Here is a 17853-nt window from a genome sequence, read left to right as displayed (position 1 = left end):
AGGGTTTAAACCTAGGACTTGGAGCCTCAGGCAGGAGTCTCTTTGCATACCCATTATGCTATCTACCTCACCCTTCATTATCATAAATACTTAGTTTTTGGGGGGGATCTGGGGCTCAAAGTTAGGGCCCCAGACATGTGAAGTAGTGCTTTACCACCAAGCCATATTCCCAGCCCTCTGTGTCTAATTTGTTTAAAACAAAGTCTTTGCTTATCTATTAAATATGTTTCAATATGAGATTCCAGTGGGATAGTGAATATAAGTGGACTTTGAGAAGATGTAAAAATTTCTACAAACAGGGCTGGGAAAACAGCATAATAGTCCTGCAAAAGACTTTTCTGCCTGAGGCTCTAAAGTCTCAGATTTAATCCCCAGCAACACCTGAAGCCAGAGCTGAGCAGTGCTTTGGTCTTTCTCTCTCTATCTCTCATTAAAAAGTAAATAAATATTTCTTAAAACTTCTACAAATGGTCCCCAAGCCTGCCAGTGTGTCTAGGACATCATGTCTGTATGATTCACTGCTCCATGATCACTTTCTCGTTTGGAGGGTTGAGGAAGGGAGCAAGACACCAGAGCTCTGCAGCTCCCTTTGGTGCCATAGCGCCTCCCATGTAGTGTCACCTTCAGACCTGGTCCATAGGAATTGCAATGCAGATGCCCTGTGTCTCTGGTCCATGGAATCTGACATTTTCTAAAGATTCCAGATGATTCTAAGGGCAAGCCAGCTTGGGAAGCACTGCCTTCTTAGGTTGTGCTGTTCCCTGGCAGGGTAGGGAAGATACTTCATCCCAGTAGTCAGCTCTTCCTCCTCATCGATGCTCCATCCCACATGCTGGGGACATGGGGAACTCCTCTCCCTGCCACCAGTGGGAGGGCTCTGGCTGTGAGGTGGGGTCTAGACATCCCAGAGGCAGCCCAGGAGCTGAGGTTGCTATCTGCCACCCTACAGGCCAGTGCACCCTCCACCCCCCATAGTGCACCCTCCACCCCCCATTTTAGAACAACCAGTAATTACCTCAATCAATAACCATTTCCTAAGCATTGGTCCCAGACCAAGTGCTGGGGTCCTAGTAGCAAACAAGAGAGCCCACTGGCCCTGATTCTAGTTCCCATCTCTTTTTCTGAAATACTTACTGGTAATCAAAGGAAGAGAGGGAGAGAGAGAGAGAACCAGAGCATCTCTCTGGCACATATGATGCCAGGGACTGAATTCAGGACCCCATGTTTTTAGTATTCTAGTCACTGCCCCATCTCCCAGGCTGCCCACCCTCATGTTCCTAATCAGCTTCAATCTAAGCTGTGAGCAGGGCATCCTTGGATGACAGGCCCGAAAACTCACCACTTGTCTGGAGATTCACTCTGAAGTCAGCTCTTCCTCCTGCTCTGAGCCTTGTGGACCTTGCTTGCTGTCTTAGAACCTCCTGCTACCTGGAAAGCCTGCTGGGCCCCAGAACTGTACTCCACACAGAGGCTGGGGCCAGCAGAGAGAGCTCTGGTCAGGCATGGCATCCCTTTCAGCACCTCTCACCCCAGCTAGGGACTCCAGACCAGCAGGGCTGAGAAAGGAGGGGCAGGCCTCAGGGCTACTTCTGCACTGAGTCCCCCAGAGGACAGATAGCTCTATCTCGTCTCTTGGCTCCCCCAGGAGTAACACCCTACCCACCTGCCTCATTAATTCAAAGCCTGCAGCATGGAGATGTCCAGACCTGCCAGGTCCTGAGACTCCAGAGAGAGCCATTAGCAACAGCAGGATTTACCCCAACCTTGTCCAGGGCCAGACCATCTCTCTCCCTCTCAGCCTGTTTCTTTCTCTGGGCCTATTAGAAACTGCTCAGAGTGAGAAGAGGCTTGTGGAAGGGATGGTGAAAAGGAGAAGGACACTGGGGTTAAGGCAAGACCCTGTCCCAGTGAGAGACCTGGCTGGGTGTGGGAACCATTCTGTATACAGTGCAGAGCTGAATGGGGCTTACTGAGCATCTTCTGTGGCTACTGATGCTGTTCCCCCCCTCCCGCTTTGCCTCTTGCCATGTGTCCCCTGGCTTCTGTTCATGTAGTTCTAGTGACAGAGCACTCAGTGCTGCTGATAGAGACAGAAAGGGACACAGTGAGAGAAACTATAGCACCAAACGTCCTGCAATCCAGCGGGGGCTGGCCTCTAACCTGGGCTGCACCTATGGCAAAGCAGCACATTATCCACGTGAGCTGTTCCACTGGCCCTGAAACATCACTTTTATTGATTTATGTCTTTATTTTATTTTGTTACCATAGAGTTATGGCTGGGGCTTAGTGCAGCATTCTGAAGCCATCATTCCTGGTGACCATTTGTTCCTTTTTGTTTTTCTGTTTTATTTGATAGGACAGAAAGTGATGCATATTCATTCTCTCTCTCTCTCTCCTCTCTCCTCTCTCTCCTTCTTCTCATTCCTCCCCCTCCTTTTACCTCTCATTCTCTTTCATAAATAAATCTTAGAAATTAAAAGCTAAGATATTATGTCACCTATTGAGAAATATCAAGAGAGAGGCCAGAGCATCTCTCTGGTATGCTCAGTGTAGGATCTCATGTTTACAAGTCCAGTGCTTTACCTACTGTGCCAGCTGTGCCTTCCCAGGCTGCTGTACCTTAGCCTCTTGAATTGCCTTTGCTTGGCTCTCCATGAAACTGGGGCTTCCTCTGCCCCAGCTAAGGAATTTTCACCAACACCCAGATGATGAAGAAGCACCAAGCTCAGCATGCTGCATGCAATGGGCAGTACTGTTCATTAAGTACTGTTGTGGCTAATAGTTAAAATAGATGACGTTGGCAATAAGCACAGATTACAGGAGCTAGTCCAACAGTGAGAAGTCTTTTCCCTAAAACTCTTAAAGCAAGCTCCCTAAGGGCACTGAAACCCCAGCTTCAGGATATAATTGTGCAGCTACCTTGCAGGAAGCTAATGTAGTCCAGGGAATTCCTGCAACATTTCCAAAAAGGAGCCCTAAAGAGGGACTGAATCCAGATTCCTCCAGGCTCCACTTGCCACACCCCAGACACAACTGGAATAATGCAGAACTTGGCCTCTCAGGTCAGAGGGCTGCCCCAGGGGACAGCATGACATTGAAGTGAGGGGTAAGGTCTCCAGATATGACCCTCTTAGTGGCAAATTTTCATGAAGTGAGGCTGGTTTCTAGAAGACAGGAAGTAGTGGAGTGGAGCTGAGGCCATCAGTACCTCGTTCTTTCCCAGGACTTGAATCCTGTTTGATTGAAGCATATAACTAGCGGGCAAGGCAGGATTCATCATGCATGTAGCTATATATAGGGTTGCTTTAAAACCAAACCAAAACAAAACACCCAGTGTTGGCCAGAAAGGTGGCTCCGTGGCTAGAGCTTTGGACTTGAAAACATGAAGCTCTGACTTCGATCCCCAGCATCATGTGTGCCTGAATGTTGCTTTGATTCTCTTTCTCCTCTGTCTCATGTTGATGGATGGGTAAATACTAAAAAAAACATGCAAACAAATGTAAGTGCTTTGTAATTGACAGATTCAATCTGTCAGTAGTCATCATCAAAGCTAGCTTCTTTAAAAGTTTCTTTCCTTCCCCTCACCATTTATTTTTTATTGCTGTTTGTATACAGAATACTCGAATGTACTCATTATAGAAGATCTGAACATACAAATATGTAGAAAAGGAAAATAATACTCATACACATTCACCCTATAACTTTACCGCCCAGAGACATGTAGTCAATATTGTGTATTTTTCTTCAGTTATCTTCAGAAACCTTTTCCCTTTCTTTTGGTGAAATTAAATCTTTGGTTGAAATCAGTTTCACCACTCTGGGTCACTCTTCTTCATCCATTCAGATAGATAGACATATGGTGAAGGGTTAGAGAGAGAGGGAAACACCACAGCATGGAAGCTTCTTGCCATAGCATCTCCCTTGTAGTACTGGGGCTTGAACCTGGGCTGTGAACATTGCAATGCAGGCACCCTACGCCATGAGCTATCTCTCATGTCCCAACTTTCTCTTCCTTTAAAAATTTTAGCTTTCATCCCCACTCCACTCTCCAGCCTTATATACTTAGCAGCCCCGAATGCAAAGGGCAGAGTTAATGCAGCTCTGGCCCTGGATTCCAAGTCCCAACTCCAAGGAGGTGTTCCTGCTCTTCCAAGCTGGCCTTCTCTGTCATCATGGAGTCCAAGCAAGTGTAATGGGAGTTGAGGGGCAGCCAACCCAAAGGGAGGCCACCCTTTCCTGGCCAGGCTGGCTGGTCAGGAACAGCAACCAGCTTTTTTCAGAGGCCTCTCAGGGACCACCTCCACCAGGGAGCCCTTCAGGCGGTCTTCCTGTCGCTTGAGTGACCTGCATAGTGACATCCAGACATTAGTTTCCTTCTCACTTCCCAGAAGCCACAGGCAAGGGGAAGTGATGGGGGAGTCTGAGGGACTGTACCCCTAGATTCCATCTTCATAGTCACTCTGTATCTGCCCTGCATTCTACACAGCACCAGAAAAATGGGGTCATTTCTCTTCTGACATCCTCAACAGCCTGCTGTGTGGCAGGCACTGCACTGGGCACTCTTGAGTGTGGCCAAGAATCCAGTGTGTCCGTCCCTGCCCTGAGTAATGAGGGTGGTGGAGAAGGGCTGATCAGGGTCTTGAATGGGGAAGCACACAGAGGGTCTTCACACCAGGCCTGGGATACTGAGGGGTGAAGGCAGCAACATGACAACTGACAGAGCAATAGGTGGTGGTCCCTGGCAGAAAGATGGGGTGCATTTTGTGCAGAAACCAAGAAAGGCTCAGGGCCAAGAGAATAAGAGAAGCCCATTCATTCACTCATTCATTTATTGACTCACAATCTATTTACTGTGTACTGGTCACTGTGCTAAACCAAGGAGACTAAGAATGAAATGGCAGGGAAGAAGCACTGGGGGCAGCGGCAGGCCAGGGCTTGGTGGGTCTGGAAGCTACATTCAGAAAGCTGGGCTTGAATCCTAATGTAAAGGGATTCCCCAAGGGGGCAACAGCAAGCTCAGATCTGCAGGTTGACAAACTTCTCTAGTTTCCTCAGGGCTCAGAGCAGGGCTTCAGAGCTCACATGGTCTAATGCCAGTACTGCATTGCTCCTCATTCATTCATTCATTCATTCATTCATTCATTCATTCATTCATTCATCATTACCCAGACCCTAGGATGTGCCAGGTCCCTGCTTTGGGGCCAGGGGTAGGCAGCACAGACCTGACTCCATATTCCCAGCAACCCAGAAACAGACACAGACACATGCTCATGTCTGTTGAGAAGGGCTTTGAAGGACATTGGAGAATTGTGATCAAAGTAGCAGCAGGAGGGGAAATGGTCAGGGAGGGCCTTTTGCGCACGCGCGTGTGCGCACGCGTGCGTGTGCGTGTGCGTGTGTGTGCACGCGCCCTGTGGGTGTAGAAAACAGGGAGATGGCAGTAGAGACCATGCAGGTCATTTCCAGGCATCTGGAATCAGGACTGTGCTCTCTCCTTCCCTGGGGCTGTGATTTTGCTGGCACTCCCAGAATGGGCCCTCTCTCCCCAGAGTGGTTCAAGTTTGCACAGAGGTTCTCTCTGGAAAGAAAGGTGGTCAGCACTTACCGGGCCATGCCCACAAGGGGCTCCAGGATGTTGTGACCCAGGGCTGCGCTGCACTCTGCAAAGGAGATGCCCAGTTCCTGCAGGCCAGACAACAGGAGTGATGACTGACAGGCCCGTAATCCTCTGACTTTTCCTCCAATAAAGGCCTGGCCACCCCCACAGACCCCTGACTGGTGCTTTCCAGGCCCGTGGTAACAGGCCTAAACCTTCAGAGTGGTGCTGGGAAGCCTTAGGCTTCCACTTGGAGAAATGTCTTCGGAGATATTTTTAAATGATTCCTTTTGCTGGGTTTGGGGAGAAATGGGCTCAGTGTGGTTATACTACTCAGACCATCCAGAAGTACTATTTTATGAGCTCCAAAGAGGCTAATATCAACAACCATATGGTTCCACCTCACCTTTCCCCAGATACGCAACTTTTTTTTTTTTCTCACTTCACATTAGACTGAAAACATTTCCTCCACACCCTTAAATATTATTCCAGGATGGAACTTTTAATGGCCAACACTAGCCTGTCCTCTGCTCTACCACAATTAATCACCAGCTGCTGCCACATTTGTTCTTACAACTAATGCTGCAAAGACCATCCTCATATTAACGCTTGATCACGCATTATGCTCAGGGATCCATTATGCTATTCTCTTTGGGGTTATTGTTTCTGATTCTTGCTTAGGCTAAACTGTAGGAGGAGGAATAACTATGCGCCACTACTTTCAGGAGAAAAAAAAATTTTCCACCAATCAGGTGCCACAATAATGACCTCACATTCATAAGAAGTAAGGAGAAACAGGAAGTAAATAAAATATGGAAATATCATGAGGGGGCTGTCTGAGGTGAAATGAGAAGTTATTCTTTTTCCCCTTATTGTTTTCCAGGTTTTCTGAAACATAGTCAATTTTTGTTTATAAATAAATAGTGGCCATAGTCACTGGTGAAGTTTTTGATGCCATCTTCCCAGGGAAGAATTTGAGTCTTAAAACAGAATAAAGGTTGAGGAGACAGCATAATGATTATGCAAAAAAGTTTCATGCCTGAGACACAAAAGATTCCAAGTTCACTGCTTCAGCACCATAAGCCACTGAGCAGTGCTCTGGTGAAGAAGAAAAGAATAAATTAGAAGGTATACTATGTTTGTTAGAGACTGGAGAGAATGTAAAGATTTAGTTGGTTGGGAATTTTAAGTGATGCTCTTAAAATCTTTAGGCTCAGGAGACTATTGTGTGGCTGTAGGTTGGGGCATGGCGTAGGAATTTGCTAATTCAGTGTTGAAGTGCAATGTCATTTCCTCCCTTTCGGCCTCAAGTTTGGGTCTGAGGCTGAGGTAGGTGAGAGGCAGAGATGACCAGACTACTGTCTGCTCTGGCTGCTTGGTCCCTGGCTGGGCAAGGCAGGGGTGGGTTCTGGGGATTGCCTGGCTGCATGGGCTGAGGGTAACTGATTAACTCCCCTGCAGTTGGGAGGGGGGGTTAGGGGCTGACCTCCAGGTACTCACCTGGGCCAGCTGCTGTCCAGTCTCAGTAGGCACCTGCCGTTCCTCTTCACAGTCCATCTTGTTTCCCAGGAGCAGGATGACCACCCCATCAGACCCTGAGTCCTGCACACAGAGCACAACCCTGCTCAGCCACAGGCCTGAGAGCCTGCTCCCAGCTAGGCCCTGGGTGGACTTGACCCTGCCCCTCCAGGAAGGTGACCGTGCGTCTACTACCCCCTACACACACCAGTCTTTCCCTGTCACACTCGCTCTGCACCCCCTGGTCTTGACACATACTCCTCCATCTGCAGCAGTTCTGCCTTCCTTCTCCAACTGCAAACTTGTCACATTCAAGGTCAACCTCCAAGGTACCACCCTCAGAAAGCCTTCTGGATTTGCTTCTGTGCCACCTCTGTCTTCCTGCCTCTGCTCAACAACCCCAGGTTTGATCCACAGGCTGCTTTGACTCACTTCCTAATTGCTGCATGGGTGGTAGTAAAAAAGCATAGTTTCTGGTTTGCTATATACCAGGTGAAGGGGTGGGAGCAGTTATATCAGCTAATTCTTACAAGGCCTCTGTGAAGGAAGGTGGGAAATTCAAGTTCAGAAAGGTTAAGACATTTTTCTAAGGTCACAAAGCTGGAGTGGGGTTATCAGGATCAAACCTGGGTTCTGCCAGACCTTCACACCCAGTGCCTTCATACATAATCTTATCTTGCTTCTTTGGAATTTGTGTAATTAGACTAGAAGCTTTTAGAAAGAGGACATCTTTTGCCACATCCCTTTGCTGTGTTAGTTCACACTGTAGATTTTCAGATTTGTGTATTGACTAACTGTGTGAGGGAAAGAACTAGAAATGGATTCAGAGGACCTAGTGGGGGTTGTATTGTTATATGGGAAACTGGGGAATGTTATGCATGTACAAACTATTGTACTTACTGTTGAATGTAAAACATTAATTCCCCAATAAAAATAAATAAATAAATAAATAAATAAATAAAAAGAACTAGAAATGTGTGGACAGAGGGGTGATCACTAGAGTGAAGTTAGAATTACATTATCCCCAGGGGTTAAGAAGACATGACGGGAGGCTGGGCAGTGGCACACCTGGTAGAATACACACATTACCAAGCCCAAGGACATAGGTTCAAGCCTCCATTCCCCACCTGCAGGGGGGAAGACTCAGAAATGAAGCAGTGCTGCAGGTGTCTCTTTTCCTCTCTCTCTCTCTATCTCCCCCTTCCCTCTTAGTTTTTCTTTGTCTTTATGAAAAAGGCAAAAGAAAGAAAGAAAAGAGAAAAATAGCTGCCAAAGTAGGGAAGGGCTGTGGTTGGGAGTAGTGATTGTGCAAGCATCAAGCTCAGTAATAACCCTGGTGGAAAAAGAAAAAAAAACCAAAACAACATGACAGAACTTTGAGCTGCTGTGGGTAGGAAGCATGGTGACAGGATAAAGAAAGTGGTTCTTTTTGGAGGCTGTACTGTATGGTTGTAGTTCTGTGTACTGCATCCAGCCACATGCTGTCAGTGTCACCTATAAGGTGTTATTTGGAATCACCGAAGCAAAGAGGTGAGGAGGAAGGACACAAGATCCCTGGAGACACCAAAAACTCAGGCCCCACCCCTGCCACGCTCAGCTTACCTGGAGGCATTCCAGCCAGTAACGCACGTGGATGAAGCTCTCCTGTGAGGTGACATCATACATGAGCACCACACCATCGGCCTTGCGGAGCAGCTGCCGGCTCATGCTGTGGTACCTGGCCAAAGAGTCTGTGTGAGGCCAGGCCCAGTGGGCTTGCCCCAGGCCCTTCTGCTTCTGAGAGTTTCCCAGAGAGTATGCATACGTTCCTGACTGCTGTGCCTGGCTATGGAGCAGTTAACTGGTCTCCTGACTCAGATTTCAAGAGCCACCAGTCTCTCACTTCATCTCCCTCTGCCACCACCTTCCTCCCTGCCCTTCCCCAGAAGCAAGCAGGGTTATCTGTTTCATATATATATAGTCCCTTTTGTTGCCCTTATTGTTTTATTGTTGTAGCTATTATTGTTATTGTAATGTCTTCGTTGTTGGATAGGACAGAGAGAAATGGAGAGATGAGGGGAGACAGAGGGGGAGAGAAAGATAGACACCTGCAGACCTGCTTCACCACTTGTGAAGTAACACTCCTGCAGGTGGGGAGCCGGGGGCTAGAACCGGGATCCTTATGCCAGTCCTTGCACTTCACGCCACATGTGCTTAACCCGCTGCACTACCTCCCAACTCCTGGTTATCTGTTTCTTAAATATTTTCCTAAGATATTTGTGCATATTCATATGTGCATATATACACATATATACTCATAGGCTCCTTTCTCCCCTGTTTAACACAATTAAACAGTAAATACACAGTACTCACTAATAGTATTCTTTATTTTTACAGTTAATAAAATGTCTTGGGGGCCAGATGGTGGCATGCCCAGTTCAGTGCACATGTTACTATGTGTAAGAACCCAGGTTTAAGCCCCTAGTCCCCACCTGCAAAGGGAGAGTTTCACAAGTAGTAGTGTTCTCTCTCTCTCTGTGTCTCTCTCTCTCTGTCTGTCTCTCCCCCTCCCTCTCTCCCTCTCCCTCACCCTTCCCTTTCCTCTCTCAATTTCTTTCTGCTTCTATCCTAAAATAAAATAAAATAAAATAAAGTCTTTGAGCTGTTTCTCTATTGGTATACAAGAAGGGCCTACAGTCTTTACTTCTGACTTCATAACATTCTCTTTTTTTCCCTCAGATAGAGACACAAAGAGAGAGAGAGAGAGAGAGAAAACACAGCAGGTGGCACAAAGTGCAAGGACCTGCATAAGGATCCCAGTTTGAGCCCCTGGCTCCCCACCTGCAGGGGAGTCGCTTCACAGGCGGTGAAGCAGGTCTGCAGGTATCTATCTTTCTCTCCCCCTCTCTGTCTTCCCCTTCTCTCACCATTTCTCTCTGTTCTATCCAACAACGACGACATCGACAACAACAATAATAACTACAATGATAAAACAAAAAGGGAATAAATAAATATGTAAATATTAAAAAGTAATAATTCTTTAATAAAGAAAACACAGCACTAAAGCATCCTTCAGTGCAATGGGAGCTGGGCTTAAACCTGGGTTTACACATAGCAAAGCAGCACACTATCCAAGTGAGCTATTTCAGCAGACCTGACTTCATAAGCATCTACCATGTGAATTTATTCTAGTTACATTTGTTTATGTCTAATTTAACCTGACTTATTGAGACGGTCCATTATTGATGGCATTTAGGTCGTTTCCACTGTGTCACAATATAAACAATGTTGCTATGTACACTCTTGATCCTTTTGTTGATTATTCTTGTTGTTGTTGCCAGGGCTTTTCTGCTCTAGGCTGACGTTCTTCTCAGCTACTAAGACAGAGTTAGAGAGATACAGGGAAAGACAGCACAGCACCAAAATTTCCTCCAGTGTGGTAGGGACCTACGAACAGGGCTAGAACCTAGGTCCTGTGCATAACAAAGCAGGTACACTACCCAGGTGAGCTATCTCACCAACCCTTAGTCCCTTTGTGATGAGAGTCTTGTGTGAGTTTTATCAGCAGAGTGAATTTTTTGTAAGTGGACAGCTGGGCCAAAGAAGAGATGCCCCTGCCCTGCTGGTGGGAATGTAAATTAGTCCAACCCCTTGTAGAAGCAGTCTGGAGAACTCTCAAAAGGCTAGAAGAGGATCTTCCCTATGATCCTGCAATTCTTCTCCCAGGGATATATCCTAAGGAACTAAACACACCCATCCGAAAAGATCTGTGTATACCTATGTTCATGGCAGCACAATTTGTATAGCCAAACCCAGGTGTCCAACAACAGATGAGTGGCTGAGAAAGTTGTGGTCTATATACACAATGGAATACTACTCAGCTGTTTAAAATGGTGGATTCATTTTCTTCAGCTCATCTTGGATGAATGAGATAAGTGAGATAAGTCAGAAACAGAAGGATGAATATGGGATGATCTCACTCACAGACAGAAGTTGAAAAACAAGATCCGAAGGGAAAACACCAAAGCAGGACTTGGACTGGAGTTGGTATATTGCACCAAAGTAAAAGACTGTGGGGTGGAGGGAGAAGGGTTCAGGCCCTGGAACACGATGTCAGAGGAAGACCTAGTGGGAGTTTAATTTTTATGTGGGAAACCAGGGGGAAGGGGACAGGCAGTAGTGCAGTGGGTTAAGCACACATGGTGTGAAGCACAAGGACCGACATAAGGATCCCAGTTTGAGCCCCCAGTTCCCCACCTGCAGGAAGGCCACCTCACAAGCAGTGAAGTAGGTCTGTCTCTCCCCCTCTCTGTCTTATCCAACAACAGCAGTAACAACAAGGGCAACAAAAATGGGAAAAAAAGGGCCTCCAGGAGCAGTGATAACTCTGGAGGCAAAAAGAGAAAAAAAAACAACAACTGGGAAATGTTACATATGTACAAACTATTGTACTTTTTTTTTTTTTGCCTCCAGAGTTATTGCTGGAGCTCAGTACCTACACCACAAATCCACTGCTCTTGGAGGCCATTTTTCCCCCTTTGTTGCCCTTGCTGTTTTATCATTGTTGTGGTTGTTATTATTGTTGTTATTGATGTCATTGCTGTTGGGTAGGACAGAGAGAAATAGAGAGAGGGTAGGAAGCTGAGAGGGGGAGAGAAAGATAGATACCTGCAGACCTGCTTCACCAGTCATGAATTGACGACCCCCCCCCCCCCCGCAGGTGGCGAGCCAGAGGCTTGAACTGGGATTCTTGCACTGCATTTTGCGCTTATTGTATTTTACCTTCGACTGTAAACCATTAATCCCTCAATAAAGAAACTTAAAAAAGGGTACAGGTGGTGGCGTACCTGGTTGAGCACAAGTTACAGTGCACAGGGACCTGGGTTTGAGCCCCCGGTCCCCACCTGCAGGGGGAAAGCTTCACAAGTGGTGAAGCAGGGCTGCAGATGTCTGTCTGTTTCTCTCCCTCTCTATCACCCCCTGCCCTCTTGATTTCTGGCTGTCTCTTTCTAAATAAGTAAATAAGGATAATTTTAAAAAGAAACTTTAAAAGAAGGAGAAGGAAAAAGGGGAGGAGGAGGAGGAGAGGTGCCATTGAGTTTGGATCACACTGAGAAGTGGGCAGTAGGAGGCCAGCATGTACTGGACAGGCAATTGAGTAGTGTTCCCCTTGCAACCACCTTAGGATGGCCTTGACCACCTGGGGGTGGGTGGAGGCTCTGAGTCTGCTGGCCCCAACTTCTCCCACTTGGACTTGACTCCCTTCTCCATCCCCTGACTGCCTGGGAAGTGCAGTTTTTGCACATGTTGTCCTCCTGCCTGCTCAGGACTCCTCAAGGTTGGGGCTCCCCTCGAGCCCTCTCCACTCCAGTGTCACTAATCTACCCGGCACCATTACCTCTCCTGGCCAGCGGTGTCCCAGAGCTGCAGCACAAAGCACTTGCCGTCCACCAGCAGGTTTTTAACACGAAAATCAATCCCTAGGACACACAGAAGGGGGTGAGTCCTACTTCTGGGTTACCTTCCCAGACTTGTTTAAGGCCTGCCTAGGTGTGTTGCCTTTCACCACCAGCCCTGGCTGGTTGGGAACCTTCTGGCTGAGCAGCAAATTCCCTTCATACTCAAAGGCCCACCTCCTCCAAGAAGCTTTCCCAGATCACCCAGCCCATGGACACATAGCTTCCACTGCACACCAGCACTGACACTCAGAGCAAGTTCCAGGCATTGTTTCACTGCTTCGAACACATCTGCCTTCCTATCACACAGCAGGCCACTCAGGAAACTTTGTTTTATTATATTGTTTCTAGAGTACTCCTTTTTAAAAGCCCCAGCTATTTATTATATGTATCTCCTCTCTTCACATAGACAGCCACATAGACAGGAAACATAAAAGGGGTAAAGAGTCACCACTAGGCTATCCACCCTCTGCTGTGTGCTGTACTAGCTGTGTGACTCTGGGGAAGTCACTGCACCTCTCTGAGCCTCACTCCCACATTAGTAAGCTGGTAATTTAAGAAAGACCACGGTTGCAAGGTGGTTGAGAGTATTATGTCCAAGGTCTAGGGTTACTTGAGATACATTAATTTTCTTTTCCTTTCTCTTTGTGGGTGTGTGTAACCAGGGTCTTGCATGCTCACTTTTAAATTTTATTTTAACACTTATCCACAGGTGGCTTTTATTTTACTTTTTATATAGAGAGAGAAATTGAGAAGGATGGGGAAGATAGAGAGGGACAGAAATAGAGACACTTGCAGTACTGCTTGTGAAGCTTTGTAGGGAAATATTCCAAGGAAGATATCGCAGCATGCTAGGCTTGTATTTGCCACAGGCTTATATAACCCAAGGCCTAATTATTCTGCATGGCCGGCAGAGATCTGCAGCTTCTCAAACATTGGTAGGTGTCTATGGAGCCAAATCTCCAGGGCACAGCCAAGTTGATACCTATTGTGAATGAGGGGATACTTGACTTGCTGACATTGTAGCCAAAAAATGTGCTGAGCTTCCCTTAAGGCTGCTACTTAAGAGATAATTTAAAAACAAAGTATACTCCCAGAGGGATAAAGAATAGGAAAGCTATCAGGGGAGGGGATGGGATAAGAGCTCTGGTGGTGGGAATTGTGTGGAGTTGTACCCCTCTTATCCTATGGCTTCTGTCAGCGTTTCTTTTTTATAAATAATTTTTTTAAAGAAAAGGGAACCTCAGAAGACAATGGTGCTGCCTTATGCAGATTTTTTTCTACTCTATTTGTTCCCCTTAAATACCATTTGTTCTCTTAAGCCATTCTACTTTTTGTTAATTTAAACTGTTTTGGAGCTCCTTTGACATATGTTCTAAGAAAAGACAAGAGACCCATGGTCAGTGTTGCATCACAGACAGTCCATCTTCAGACTGTAGGTCAGTGTTAAGTCACACCAGGCTTCTCAAAAGACCGGACTCGAGTCTTTGTTGTCCCTGCATCAGAGACTTTGAGTAGCATTTGGACAAAGCTTCCCCCCTTCAGGTGGGGAGCAGGGACTTGAACCCCATTCCTTGAGCATGGTAAGGTGTACATTCTTCTGAGCGTATCATCACCTAGCCCCCAAAATGCAGTTTCACTGCTATGGCCACTCTTTCTCCATTCATAGAAGAGATGCTTCTGAGGGAGAGATACCAGCACTGAGACTTCCCCTGGTGCCACAGCACTGCCCATACAGTACCAGGGCTTGGACCTGGGACATAGGTGTGGCAATGTAGACACCCTATCTGGTGAGCTATCTCTCTGGCCTTAAGATGTAGTGATTTTCATTATCACCACTAATTCTCATCTCCCTGGACCCCAAATCCTCCAAATCCGTGGTTCTATCCTTCCCTAGGCTCACAGTTGCTGGCCATTTCTATCCCAGGAAATATTGTATAATAGTGAAATCCCTAAGGGAAGTTTGGTATGCATCTTCCCGCCAATCTTCCTTCCTAAGGAAACCAAGCAGGGTGGGGTGTGATGGAGAAGGGGTTCGTTGTCCTCATTCCTGTTGCCTCTCCTAATGGAGCCCTGAGATTGTACAGCCCACTGAAGGCCCCAAATAGGCTCTGGGAAAAAAGCCTTCTTAATATTAGCCTGAGCTGGTAGAACTTCCCCAGGTCAGGGGCTGGATGATGATGCATCGTGTTACACATAGTACAAAGTACAAGGCCCACACAAGGATACTGGTTTTGAGCCTCCAGCTCCCCACCTGCAAGGGGGCCACTTCACAAGTGGTAAAACAGGTCTGCAGATGTCTATCTGTCTTCCCTCCCACTTCTCAGTTTCTCTCTGTCCTATCCAATGGAAAAAAGAAAAAAGGCCACCAAGAGCAGTGGATTTGTAGTGCAGGCACAGAGCCCCAGCAATAACCCTGAAGAAAAAAAACCAAAAAACCTGACTCCCCCAAGGTTTCCTGAGGTGACCCTTATAAGTGATTGCTGCTTCCCCCTAGTGGTAACTTAAAACATACTCCCCCAACCTCCTACCCCACCCTCCACAGGAAGCTGGGCACAGCCAGCCTTAGTAGGCTTCACCTAAGCAAAATGGTGAAGCAAAAGTTTATCTGTGGCAGTCACCTCTTTTTTCTAAAGGTTTCAGAAAGTCCAGGGTCTATGAAACTTCTGAGGTGATCTAATCCAACCTCCAGAGATCACACCCAGCCCCTACTTAAACTCCTGTTCGTCAACTATTGAACCCTGGCAATTGTTCCCTGCATCGAAGATGCATCTCCCTCTTACTCCCACTTTCCTACATCCCTGTCACCCCCTCCTTAGCTTATTCCTGGGTCTCCACACTCTCCCCAAACATGTTATAACTTAACCACATCACCTGGTAGGAACAGAATTTCCACCTTTCTCCTGGAATCTGCTACTTCCCATGAGCAGGCCAGGGAGACCTCTGCCAATGCTAATCCCCAGAGAGGGCAAAACTTGTGTGTGGGATATGTGCTTTGAAGGCAGGTAACCTTGAGTGTGAACTTTGGGGCCCAGCTAGGGAATTAAAAGGTAATCTGTTCTTCCACTCTCTATTTCCTTCACCTATAAAATGGGGATAGATGTGGAAAAAGCCTTGTAAAAGCACACAGGTTGAACCCAGTTCACTCTGGTCTAGCCTCCCACCAGCTCTGCTCTGAAATACAGGCAGGTTCTTATCTCCTCAGTGAAGGGGGGTGGGAAAGAAGGGAAGGTGGAATGGAGGGGGGAAATTGTTCAGCAGTAGAAAGTCAGAATCTGCCCCCACCCCCAGTGATAGAAAGTCAGTGGATGATAGTCACCAGGAGGTGTCAAACTGAAGCTGGGGCTCTCCAGGTGTGGATCACCTGCTTGGGTCCCAGGTACTCCTGGCATGCCCTGTCTTTTTGCAATTTTGCAAGCTGTGCTTTCCTGACTGAATTTTGAGCTACCTTCTTATCATACACAAATATTCAATAAATTAAATGCTGTCTGGTGAAGAACTCAATAAAAGTCAATGAAACAAATAATGGTCACTAATAAAGAGTAAATGATTGTTATTGATTATTAATTAGATAATAAAACATTTCATTATTACTAGATAAATAAGGCTTAACTATAGGGGTAATTCTTGTAAGGGCTAAGACTTGTACATTAGCTGCCTGGGTCATTGCAGGTGGTCAGTACCCAGTAAATTAGGATGTAAAATAATGAAATAATGGTGACCTTGGTGCTGTGACTCATGCCAGCATTGGGGCAGGCCTGCTCTGGGCTCCTCCTTCCCAAGAATACTGCTTTTTTTTTTTTTTTTTTTGTAATTGCTACCAGGGTTATCAATGGGGCTCAGTGCCTACATGACTACATGACTAATACACACATGGCCATTTTCCCCTTTTTCTTTCCTTTCCTTTCCTTCCTTCTTTCCTTTCTCCTCTCTTTTTTATAGAGACAGAGAGGAATTGAGAGGAAGGGGAAGATAGAAAGGGAGAGATTAAGAGGGACATCCCTGTAATATTGCCTCACTATTGGATTCCCTCCTGCAGGTGACACTGGCTTTAAAAAAGAACAAAAAAACTGGTTCCCCTAGTAAGAACTATTAGGCAAAGAATATTTCAAGAGCTGGCCCTGAGGTTTCTCTTGCAAAAGAAATGTTATTTGCCTACCAGTCTGAACCTGGCCTCCAGCCAGTTTGCAGCCTAGCTGACACAAGTCAGAGAACTCCCTCTTTGCCTCTAAGGAGCTCTCCCCTTCATCTTCACATGCCTGCTTCTTTCTGGCTCTGTGCCATGTTCAAATGGCCCCATGTCTCAGTATGTTTAAGCATTTCATATGTGGGAGTCACTGAACTAGATAGTATCACCTGTTTCTTTTAAATGACAATTAAAAACCTAAAAATTACAGATCACTTATAACATGCCAGATATTATTGCTTTGTTTATTTTCATTTATTAGAGAGAGAGAGAGAGAGAAGGGCTGAGAAGTAGTACACCCAATGGAGCTTACACATCGCCATATGTGAGGGCCCAGGTTCAAGCCTAAGCTCCCCATTTTCAGGGGGGATGTTTCATGAGTAGTGAAGCAGTGATGTAGGTGTCTCTCTCTCTCTCTCTCTCCCACTCTACCTCCCTCTCTCCTCTCAATTTCTCTCTGTCCTATTGAATAAAAGAAAGAGAAAAAAATGGCTACCAGGATCAATGGCTCCATTGTATAGTCACTGAGCCCCAGGGATAACCCTGGTGGCAAATTAACAATAGGAATAGGAGTAAGAATGTAAATATAAGTAGGTAAGAGAGGGAGAGACCACAGCACTGAAGCTTCCTCCAATGCAGTGGGGGTCAGGCTGGAACCCGCGTTATGCACATAGCAAAGCAGTGCACTATCCAAGTGTTCACTGGCCTGACCCTGACATTTATCAACTCAGGTAATATTTACAGTCACTGTAGGAAGTCAAAACTGTTGCTGCCTCTTTTATACTCTACGGGGTTAACCTCTGTGCATGCATACCATTAGTGAGTAACAGATCTAGGACCTGTGCTCCTAACTTTGCACCCTCTACAAATGCCTCCTGTATACAATTTCTGACTTGACCAGGCAGCTTCCTGCCAGAGTGTGGCTCACTGGCCTGACGCTAGTCATGAGCAGAACCCGCCTGCGTGGACCCCACAGTGGCCTGACTGCTGGCCACGTGGGTGGAAACTTCTCGCTTTCATCATCAAACAGCCCTGACACCTAAATTGCGGGGTGCTTTGTTGCTGTGGCACATAAGTTAATCAGATCAATGCAGAAAAAGCAAATTACCTGTAATTAG

The 17853-nt window shown here is 46.6% G+C and overlaps 1 protein-coding gene across 1 annotated transcript in view; it reads right to left on the bottom strand.

Annotated features, from left to right (window-relative positions):
- Positions 1–3568: 3568 nt before the first annotated feature.
- Positions 3569–17853, bottom strand: part of RAB44 (RAB44, member RAS oncogene family) — a 52744-nt gene continuing 38459 nt past the window's right edge. The window contains exons 10-14 of the mRNA XM_007517836.3: positions 12492–12573; positions 8717–8831; positions 7097–7198; positions 5606–5682; positions 3569–4344 (exon numbers count right to left, since the gene is read on the bottom strand). Coding sequence (XP_007517898.2) covers positions 4254–4344; positions 5606–5682; positions 7097–7198; positions 8717–8831; positions 12492–12573 — 467 coding nt within the window. The 3' untranslated portion in view covers positions 3569–4253. The remainder of the gene's footprint in view (positions 4345–5605; positions 5683–7096; positions 7199–8716; positions 8832–12491; positions 12574–17853) is intronic.

The sequence above is a fragment of the Erinaceus europaeus genome, chromosome 4 (assembly GCF_950295315.1).
Source record: "Erinaceus europaeus chromosome 4, mEriEur2.1, whole genome shotgun sequence".
Taxonomy (NCBI): Eukaryota; Metazoa; Chordata; class Mammalia; order Eulipotyphla; family Erinaceidae; genus Erinaceus; species Erinaceus europaeus.
The sequence above is the reverse complement of the archived record's forward strand: the minus strand, read 5'-3'. Positions and strand labels throughout refer to the sequence as shown.